Raw genomic sequence first — 10,427 nt, forward strand, 5'->3', positions numbered from 1 at the left:
ACGAAGTATATTTCCCATGCCCGAGCTTTTACTGATGTTGCAGCTTGGTGCCTCATTGATTTGTAGATTTAGGGGTAGTTTTAATGCGGAGTGCGCAGTTCTGCCTCCAGCGAGTAGAGTTGCAGCAATGCCAGTCGAGGCGATCGCTAACGCAATTTTATGTTCTGCTCCTAATGTTGCCAGAATGAGTGATATCAGGAAAGTCTTGCCGGTACCCCCAGGCGCATCGAGGAAAAAGAAGCCTCCGTTCAGCCTAGAAATTGCATTCATTATAGTGTCATACACAGTGCGCTGCTCTGCGTTCATGTTTCTAATATTTGTCTCAACAAATGATGCCAACTCCTCCGTATCATAAACTGTCTCCTGTTGTTCGGTATGGGAGGAGGAAACACGTCTTGATAGCAGCTTACTAGCAGCTTCAAAGCTCTAATGTAGGAGCGGGGGCCAAGTGTGGTTGGTAACGTCTCCGCTAACCACGCTTGACGCCTGGGTTCGAATCCCACCGCCGACATAGGTGTCGATGGTTGTGAGGTGGCGTGATCCACTCACAACCAACCCAACTGGTCTAGATTCAATCCTAGCCGACACCGGGAGATTTTCTGAGGCGAAAAATCTCTGGGATCACGCCTTCCATCGCATGAGGAAGTAAAGCCGTTGGCGCCGGTCCGTTAATAAACGGGTCGTGAGTTAGGGTCCTGGGTGTGGAGTCGCCTCCCTGGGCGACGGTGATTGGCCACAACAGTGGCGGAACTAGACCGACGGAAAATAAACGAGAATTAAAAAAAAAAAAGCTCTAATGTACTATTTTTGTTAGTTACAATTTTTCGGTTCCTTAAACGTATTTTACTGTCTCACATTTTTGTATTTTTCTTCCCTTTTAATCCGAAACAAATTTATTTAAATTGTGATGTTCGTGGTGTCTTTTGTAGCTAGTCAGATCTACTTTCACGTACTTATGAATCAGCCGTACTAATAATGTAGGATCTATAATTAAGTATAAGTATGTAAGCTAACCGCATGTATTTTTAATTCACCTTATTCACTGCATGAATTATATTAATATCTTCTTACTAACCAACACCATAGTATAGAAACAACACCATAGTTTTAATTCAATAACTCATATACTAATAAGGGATTTTACTAAATTTACTAATCAAAAAAGGTTTATTATAAAGAGTTTCAACGAGCTGCAATGGCTACTGGCACTTAAATAATGATCGATCGGTTTATGCTGCATGTGACAGTTCTAAACCACGTTGTTGCCGTCTGACGTTCCTCTCGCTGACATCTATGCTGTTTCGCCGTTACAGCTAGGGGTGATCCAGAACTCACTCTCCTCTGTGGAGCGTACGGCTAACATCCCCCTGCCCGTGAAGTTCCGGACCATCCCCAGGTGTCTGAAGATCCAGAACTGCCAACTTCACTGCAGGCCTGTTGAGCAGCCCATACTCCGTCATCACGAATGCTCGCCGAACTTGTCCATCCTTCGCCTTCATCACGTCTACAACTCTGCCTCGTAACCATCCGTTGCGCTTTACATTCTCGATGACAAGAACGAGGTCTCCTGCTTCCAACGGCTTGACCGGTTCAAACCACTTGGTACGCCTGGTTATGGTTGGTAGGTATTCTCGAATCCAGCGACTCCAGGAATGATTCACCAAGCACTGCGCTAAGCGCCAGCTGTCCCGTAGGGTATTTCCTTCCACCTTCATAGATATCCCTGGTTGAGATATGCCCTTGGTGCCAAATAGCAGAAAGTGGTTTGGCGTGAGTGACTCCTGCTCCGTAGACTCTAGAGGAATGTATGTAAGTGGTCTGGAATTGACGATCGACTCTGCCTCGAGAACTACAGTTTCCAAAACCTCGTCGCTAGGATGATGGGGGTGATCCGCAATGGCCGCTATGGCCAGCTTCACGAAGCGCACCATGCGCTCCCAGGAGCCTCCCATATGCGGTGCTGATGATGGATTGAAGTTCCAGCTTGTATTACTGTTCGTAAATGTCATCGCACAGTCTTCGTGGTTATTCTGGATCTGAACTCGTAGCAGGTTGTTTGCTCTCAGAAAATTCGTCCCGTTGTCGCTGTAGAAGGACTCTGGTGCTACGAATCGCCTGATCGCCATCACGCAGGACTGAGTGGACAGGCTGTGAACTACCTCCAAATGTACGGCGCGTATTGTGAGGCAGGTGAATAACGCCACCCACCTTTTAGCCAAGCTGCGGCCTTGCTTCACCAGTATTGGTCCCAAGTAGTCCACTCCAGTGTGTGTGAACGGTCTAACCATTCCTGTCACTCGGAACGTTTGATGTGCTGACATCATTGGAGGTGCTGGTTCAGCTTTCCTAACACGGCAGGTCATACATTTCTTCGAACGCTGACGGATCAAAACTCGTAGACCCGGTATCCAGAACCGCTGACGCATCTTATTACCGACAGTCTCGCGGTTTGCGTGAAGAAATTTCCGATGGTAGCTTTCAGCTAGGAGGTAGACGCCATTATGCTTCCTCGGTAGCACGATCGGATACTTCATATCCTTCGTCAGAGACGGTGCAGTAGAAATCCTGCTGTTCATTCGGATGACGCCACGCTCGTCTAGAAACGCTGAAAGACCATATAGTGGACTCGATTTTGGGATAGGAACGTGATTTAGGGGACTCGCTAGATTGCGCTGCAGAATCGCGTACGCGTCTGGATATGTTTCGGCTTGAATCTGTGTCCATATGGCGGTTTCTGCGTCAGCTAACTCTTTCTGCGACAAAATATACGGATTGGACGGCTTCTCTCCTCTGAATCTACGCACAGCTCGTAGAACATAAGCTGTCGTCCTCAGTAGTCGATTCCACTTGGAAAACCTATTGAATTTCACCGCAATTTGCGGTATTATACCGTGAAACAGGAAAGCGGCACGTAGTTCGGTTTCAGTCTCTGTCAGCTTTTCTGGTGCCTCTGGCGGCCACTTCTCTTTGGTTTGGTACAGAAATTCCGGAGCACTAAACCACGGATCATTTGGGTCGAAACATGGCCCGTCTTTCCATTTCGTGGCTACGTCGGCGATGTTTACTTTCGACGGAACGTGACGCCACTCATCCACGTTAGTGGTAGTGAGGATTTCTCCTACTCGGAAGGCTACAAACTGGTGGTAGCGTCGACTATCGGAGCGTAACCAGCCGAGAACCGTTGAAGAATCGGTCCAGAAGAAATGCTTGCTTACTTCGAAGTCTAATGAACTTAGGGTGGAATTCATCAATCTTGCCCCGATCATCGCCGCTTGCAGCTCCAGACGTGGCATGGTAAGCGGTTTTAGCGGCGCGGCCTTCGTTTTTGCGGCAACCAGAGCACATTTGGGTCTTCCACCCAGGGCTGCTGAATATCGCTTCGTTGCATTCGTATTCATTCATTATTACCGAAGCACAACAACACGTGGCAACAGTGTATTAACTCAGCAATGGAAACAACGCCTATAGTGAACTGAACTGTTATGAGTGGCTTGTGGGCGATGAATAGTTATTAAAACGTAATATGATTACCTTCGTGTTTGATTCGTATTGGCTACGATTTACTCAAGTCATCCGAAGCGATATTGAGCGATCGGATGGGAATACATCGTTTCAGAAGCCTTTGTGACTCAGATCAATGCCGATGAATATTCACCGTGAATGGTATTACCAATCGCAATGATGCTTCGGGGCGAATCCAAACGAAAAATGAAAATTGCCGAGGAAGAAGCTTATACTGCCGTGGGCTAGGATTTTGACGTAAGCGCTAAAAGCACAAAATCGCTACAGATCTAAATCGTTTGCAAATTAACAGAAGCGCTTTATTACGCAAACTGATCTGATAGAATCTGAATAAATATAATGAAAAACATACCCCATTGCTTTACCACATTTATTTATGTAAACGCATTGAGTTTTAATGCCAACGTCACTTCTCTTGCAAAACAGCAAAACCATTTCAAAGTTTTGCACTAAAAGTGACGTTGGTACCTGAATAGTCTAGTTTGCCATGCGTACTGGTCGGTAGTCAGCAGCAAGGATATAAATAAAATTATGCACTCCACAAGCATGATACACTATCGTATTCGTACCTCAACGTCACTTCTATGTAAAGTGGCGCTAACGTCACTTCTTATTTTTGATATTTCTCAGTTATTTATATAAATTTTTGGAAACGGCAACAAGCATCTTGAAGGTGATTTTCTATATTATAGTAATATGTAAAAAAATGAAATTTGAAAATTTGGCGCTTATGTATTATATTATATATATATATATATATATATATATATATATATATATATATATATATATATATATATATATATATATATATATATATATATATATATATATATATATATATATATATATATATATATATATATATATATATATAATATATATAATATATAAGCGCCAAATTTTCAAATTTCATTTTTTTACATATTACTATAATATAGAAAATCACCTTCAAGATGCTTGTTGCCGTTTCCAAAAATTTATATAAATAACTGAGAAATATCAAAAATAAGAAGTGACGTTAGCGCCACTTTACATAGAAGTGACGTTGAGGTACGAATACGATAGTGTATCATGCTTGTGGAGTGCATAATTTTATTTATATCCTTGCTGCTGACTACCGACCAGTACGCATGGCAAACTAGACTATTCAGGTACCAACGTCACTTTTAGTGCAAAACTTTGAAATGGTTTTGCTGTTTTGCAAGAGAAGTGACGTTGGCATTAAAACTCAATGCGTTTACATAAATAAACGTGGTAAAGCAATGGGGTATGTTTTTCATTATATTTATTCAGATTCTATCAGATCAGTTTGCGTAATAAAGCGCTTCTGTTAATTTGCAAACGATTTAGATCTGTAGCGATTTTGTGCTTTTAGCGCTTACGTCAAAATCCTAGCCCACGGCAGTATAAGCTTCTTCCTCGGCAATTTTCATTTTTCGTTTGGATTCGCCCCGAAGCATCATTGCGATTGGTAATACCATTCACGGTGAATATTCATCGGCATTGATCTGAGTCACAAAGGCTTCTGAAACGATGTATTCCCATCCGATCGCTCAATATCGCTTCGGATGACTTGAGTAAATCGTAGCCAATACGAATCAAACACGAAGGTAATCATATTACGTTTTAATAACTATTCATCGCCCACAAGCCACTCATAACAGTTCAGTTCACTATAGGCGTTGTTTCCATTGCTGAGTTAATACACTGTTGCCACGTGTTGTTGTGCTTCGGTAATAATGAATGAATACGAATGCAACGAAGCGATATTCAGCAGCCCTGGGTGGAAGACCCAAATGTGCTCTGGTTGCCGCAAAAACGAAGGCCGCGCCGCTAAAACCGCTTACCATCCCACGTCTGGAGCTGCAAGCGGCGATGATCGGGGCAAGATTGATGAATTCCACCCTAAGTTCATTAGACTTCGAAGTAAGCAAGCATTTCTTCTGGACCGATTCTTCAACGGTTCTCAGCTGGTTACGCTCCGATAGTCGACGCTACCACCAGTTTGTAGCCTTCCGAGTAGGAGAAATCCTCACTACCACTAACGTGGATGAGTGGCGTCACGTTCCGTCGAAAGTAAACATCGCCGACGTAGCCACGAAATGGAAAGACGGGCCATGTTTCGACCCAAATGATCCGTGGTTTAGTGCTCCGGAATTTCTGTACCAAACCAAAGAGAAGTGGCCGCCAGAGGCACCAGAAAAGCTGACAGAGACTGAAACCGAACTACGTGCCGCTTTCCTGTTTCACGGTATAATACCGCAAATTGCGGTGAAATTCAATAGGTTTTCCAAGTGGAATCGACTACTGAGGACGACAGCTTATGTTCTACGAGCTGTGCGTAGATTCAGAGGAGAGAAGCCGTCCAATCCGTATATTTTGTCGCAGAAAGAGTTAGCTGACGCAGAAACCGCCATATGGACACAGATTCAAGCCGAAACATATCCAGACGAGTACGCGATTCTGCAGCGCAATCTAGCGAGTCCCCTAAATCACGTTCCTATCCCAAAATCGAGTCCACTATATGGTCTTTCAGCGTTTCTAGACGAGCGTGGCGTCATCCGAATGAACAGCAGGATTTCTACTGCACCGTCTCTGACGAAGGATATGAAGTATCCGATCGTGCTACCGAGGAAGCATAATGGCGTCTACCTCCTAGCTGAAAGCTACCATCGGAAATTTCTTCACGCAAACCGCGAGACTGTCGGTAATAAGATGCGTCAGCGGTTCTGGATACCGGGTCTACGAGTTTTGATCCGTCAGCGTTCGAAGAAATGTATGACCTGCCGTGTTAGGAAAGCTGAACCAGCACCTCCAATGATGTCAGCACATCAAACGTTCCGAGTGACAGGAATGGTTAGACCGTTCACACACACTGGAGTGGACTACTTGGGACCAATACTGGTGAAGCAAGGCCGCAGCTTGGCTAAAAGGTGGGTGGCGTTATTCACCTGCCTCACAATACGCGCCGTACATTTGGAGGTAGTTCACAGCCTGTCCACTCAGTCCTGCGTGATGGCGATCAGGCGATTCGTAGCACCAGAGTCCTTCTACAGCGACAACGGGACGAATTTTCTGAGAGCAAACAACCTGCTACGAGTTCAGATCCAGAATAACCACGAAGACTGTGCGATGACATTTACGAACAGTAATACAAGCTGGAACTTCAATCCACCATCAGCACCGCATATAGGAGGCTCCTGGGAGCGCATGGTGCGCTTCGTGAAGCTGGCCATAGCGGCCATTGCGGATCACCCCCATCATCCTAGCGACGAGGTTTTGGAAACTGTGGTTCTCGAGGCAGAGTCGATCGTCAATTCCAGACCACTTACATACATTCCCCTGGAGTCTACGGAGCAGGAGTCACTCACGCCAAACCACTTTCTGCTATTTGGCACCAAGGGCATATCTCAACCAGGGATATCTATGAAGGTGGAAGGAAATACCCTACGGGACAGCTGGCGCTTAGCGCAGTGCTTGGTGAATCATTCCTGGAGTCGCTGGATTCGAGAATACCTGCCAACCATAACCAGGCGTACCAAGTGGTTTGAACCGGTCAAGCCGTTGGAAGCAGGAGACCTCGTTCTTGTCATCGAGAATGGAAAGCGCAACGGATGGTTACGAGGCAGAGTTGTAGACGTGATGAAGGCGAAGGATGGACAAGTTCGGCGAGCATTCGTGATGACGAAGTATGGGCTGCTCAACAGGCCTGCAGTGAAGTTGGCAGTTCTGGATCTTCAGACACCTGGGGATGGTCCGGAACTTCACGGGCAGGGGGATGTTACGGACGTTAGCCGTACGCTCCACAGAGGAGAGTGAGTTCTGGATCACCCCTAGCTGTAACGGCGAAACAGCATAGATGTCAGCGAGAGGAACGTCAGACGGCAACAACGTGGTTTAGAACTGTCACATGCAGCATAAACCGATCGATCATTATTTAAGTGCCAGTAGCCATTGCAGCTCGTTGAAACTCTTTATAATAAACCTTTTTTGATTAGTAAATTTAGTAAAATCCCTTATTAGTATATGAGTTATTGAATTAAAACTATGGTGTTGTTTCTATATTATGGTGTTGGTTAGTAAGAAGATATTAATATAATTCATGCAGTGAATAAGGTGAATTAAAAATACATGCTGTTAGCTTACATACTTATACTTAATTATAGATCCTACATTATTAGTACGGCTGATTCATAAGTACGTGAAAGTAGATCTGACTAGCTACAAAAGACACCACGAACATCACAATTTAAATAAATTTGTTTCGGATTAAAAGGGAAGAAAAATACGAAAATGTGAGACAGTAAAATACGTTTAAGGAACCGAAAAATTGTAACTAACAAAAATAGTACATTAGAGCTTTTTTTTTTAATTCTCGTTTATTTTCCGTCGGTCTAGTTCCGCCACTGTTGTGGCCAATCACCGACGCCCAGGGAGGCGACTCCACACCCAGGACCCTAACTCACGACCCGTTTATTAACGGACCGGCGCCAACGGCTTTACTTCCTCATGCGATGGAAGGCGTGATCCCAGAGATTTTTCGCCTCAGAAAATCTCCCGGTGTCGGCTAGGATTGAATCTAGACCAGTTGGGTTGGTTGTGAGTGGATCACGCCACCTCACAACCATCGACACCTATGTCGGCGGTGGGATTCGAACCCAGGCGTCGAGCGTGGTTAGCGGAGACGTTACCAACCACACTAGGCCCCCGCTCCTACATTAGAGCTTTGAAGCTGCTAGTAAGCTGCTATCAAGACGTGTTTCCTCCTCCCATACCGAACAACAGGAGACAGTTTATGATACGGAGGAGTTGGCATCATTTGTTGAGACAAATATTAGAAACATGAACGCAGAGCAGCGCACTGTGTATGACACTATAATGAATGCAATTTCTAGGCTGAACGGAGGCTTCTTTTTCCTCGATGCGCCTGGGGGTACCGGCAAGACTTTCCTGATATCACTCATTCTGGCAACATTAGGAGCAGAACATAAAATTGCGTTAGCGATCGCCTCGACTGGCATTGCTGCAACTCTACTCGCTGGAGGCAGAACTGCGCACTCCGCATTAAAACTACCCCTAAATCTACAAATCAATGAGGCACCAAGCTGCAACATCAGTAAAAGCTCGGGCATGGGAAATATACTTCGTACATGTGAGATCATCATATATGACGAATGCTCCATGACTCATAGAGATGCTCTCGAAGCACTGCACAGGACTCTTAAAGATTTCCGAGGGAAAAACGAGCTTTTCGGTGGAGTTCTAATTTTGCTATCTGGCGATTTCCGTCAAACTTTGCCAGTGATCCCACGGTCAACGCCAGCGGATGAGTTGCACGCCTGCTTGAAGTCTTCAGTATTATGGCCTTATGTTCAAAAACTAAGTTTGAAAACCAATATGCGAGTACAGTTAATGAACGATGCTTCCGTTGGACGATTTGCGAAACAACTTTTAGATATCGGAAATGGAAAAATGCCCATCGATGAAACAACCAAATGTATAACATTTCCAGTGGATTTCTGTGAGATCATAGCCAGCAAAGACCAGCTCATAACGAAGGTGTTTCCCGATATCGCACATAATTACAAAAATCATCATTGTTTGAGCGTTAGAGCAATCCTTGCTCCAAAAAACCAGGACGTTAACACAATCAATTATAGTATTCTGGAATCAATAGAAAGCGATGAGAAAACTTACAAATCAATCGATACAGCAACAAATACTGATGAGGTGGTAAACTATCCAACAGAGTTCCTCAACTCACTTGAGTTTTCCGGTTTGTCGTCACATGTACTAAAATTGAAAGTAGGGGTTCCTATCACACTTCTGTGCAATATAAATCCTCCACGACGTTGCAACGGCACTCGGCTAGCAGTAAAAAGGATGATGGATAACATCATCGAGGCAACCGTTTTAAATGGCAGATACAAAGAAGAGCATGTTCTACTGCCACGTATCCCAATGATCCCAACGGATCTTCCATTCGATTTTAAGCGGCTGCAGTTCCCGGTACGACTAGCTTTTGCCATGACAATAAACAAGGCTCAGGGACAATCCCTTGAAGTTTTCGGATTAGATTTGGAACGACCATGTTTTTCCCATGGACAACTTTATGTCGCTTGCTCTAGCGTTGGAAACCCAAAAACCTATTTATTTATGCGCCAAGCGGAAAAACGAGGAACATAACGTATCCCAAAGCACTACAATGAAAAAGGTGTTAGAAAAAAAGTATAAGGAAAGCAAATATAAAAGAAAAATTTCATCCAGTGTCTACCGAGCAGACGCGAAACCGACCGATTTACAGGAGCGCCTTTTGCTGAGAACATCGAGAGAAACACGCAGAGACACGTTGCTCTGAGCCTGACACCGAGATGCATGACTGAGTATCAACTGTGAAACAACATATCCTAAAGCAATCCAGGTATTTGAAGAAATAAAAAAATATGAAAGAACAATTTTTGATTTGTTTTAAAAGATATTTATAGAAGCGAAATTACGTAAAAAATAATATTAACAAAAAAACAAAATAAAAAAATTGAAACTCTATAATCATAGTCACACATTTCTACAGAGTTCATTCCGAAAAACAACCATTAATTTTATGAATATTATGACGAAGAGGTTCTCATTTCAAAACATAAAACAATAATTTCAAATGATTTGTCTTTTGAGTTTCAACGTATCCAATATCCGCTTCTTATGCATTTGCAGACTAAAAATTAATCGCAAAGTCCGAACTTGGAAGTATGTGCAATGAATATAGAAGGTTAATTAAATAAAAAGAAAATTAAATATATACAAAAAAATGGGGCGGGACGAAGTTTACCGGGTCAGCTAGTATGGATATAAAATGAAAATCGAAAACCGGAAAAAGTGAAAAATATGTCCAATTTCAAACGCCA

The 10,427-nt window shown here is 43.7% G+C and overlaps 3 protein-coding genes across 3 annotated transcripts; 2 read left to right on the top strand and 1 right to left on the bottom strand.

Moving 5' to 3' along the window:
• Positions 1-1,331: 1,331 nt before the first annotated feature.
• Positions 1,332-3,398, bottom strand: LOC129717029 (uncharacterized). The gene has a single exon (XM_055666875.1). It carries the CDS (start codon positions 3,396-3,398, stop codon positions 1,332-1,334), a length of 2,067 nt encoding a protein of 688 aa, XP_055522850.1.
• Positions 3,399-5,268: 1,870 nt separating this feature from the next.
• Positions 5,269-7,344, top strand: LOC129717030 (uncharacterized). Its single transcript, XM_055666877.1, has one exon. It carries the CDS (start codon positions 5,269-5,271, stop codon positions 7,342-7,344), a length of 2,076 nt encoding a protein of 691 aa, XP_055522852.1.
• Positions 7,345-8,367: 1,023 nt separating this feature from the next.
• Positions 8,368-9,711, top strand: LOC129717031 (ATP-dependent DNA helicase PIF7-like). Its single transcript, XM_055666878.1, has one exon. The coding sequence runs from the start codon at positions 8,368-8,370 to the stop codon at positions 9,709-9,711; it is 1,344 nt and encodes a 447-aa protein (XP_055522853.1).
• The last annotated feature ends 716 nt before the right edge of the window (positions 9,712-10,427 follow it).

The sequence above is a fragment of the Wyeomyia smithii genome, chromosome 1 (genome assembly GCF_029784165.1).
Source record: "Wyeomyia smithii strain HCP4-BCI-WySm-NY-G18 chromosome 1, ASM2978416v1, whole genome shotgun sequence".
Classification (NCBI taxonomy): domain Eukaryota; kingdom Metazoa; phylum Arthropoda; class Insecta; order Diptera; family Culicidae; genus Wyeomyia; species Wyeomyia smithii.

Bases quoted from the DNA above. Each gene is read 5' to 3' on its own strand.
- LOC129717029 (XM_055666875.1), bottom strand. From the start codon at position 3,398: ATGAATACGAATGCAACGAAGCGATATTCAGCAGCCCTGGGTGGAAGA.
- LOC129717030 (XM_055666877.1), top strand. From the start codon at position 5,269: ATGAATACGAATGCAACGAAGCGATATTCAGCAGCCCTGGGTGGAAGA.
- LOC129717031 (XM_055666878.1), top strand. From the start codon at position 8,368: ATGAACGCAGAGCAGCGCACTGTGTATGACACTATAATGAATGCAATT.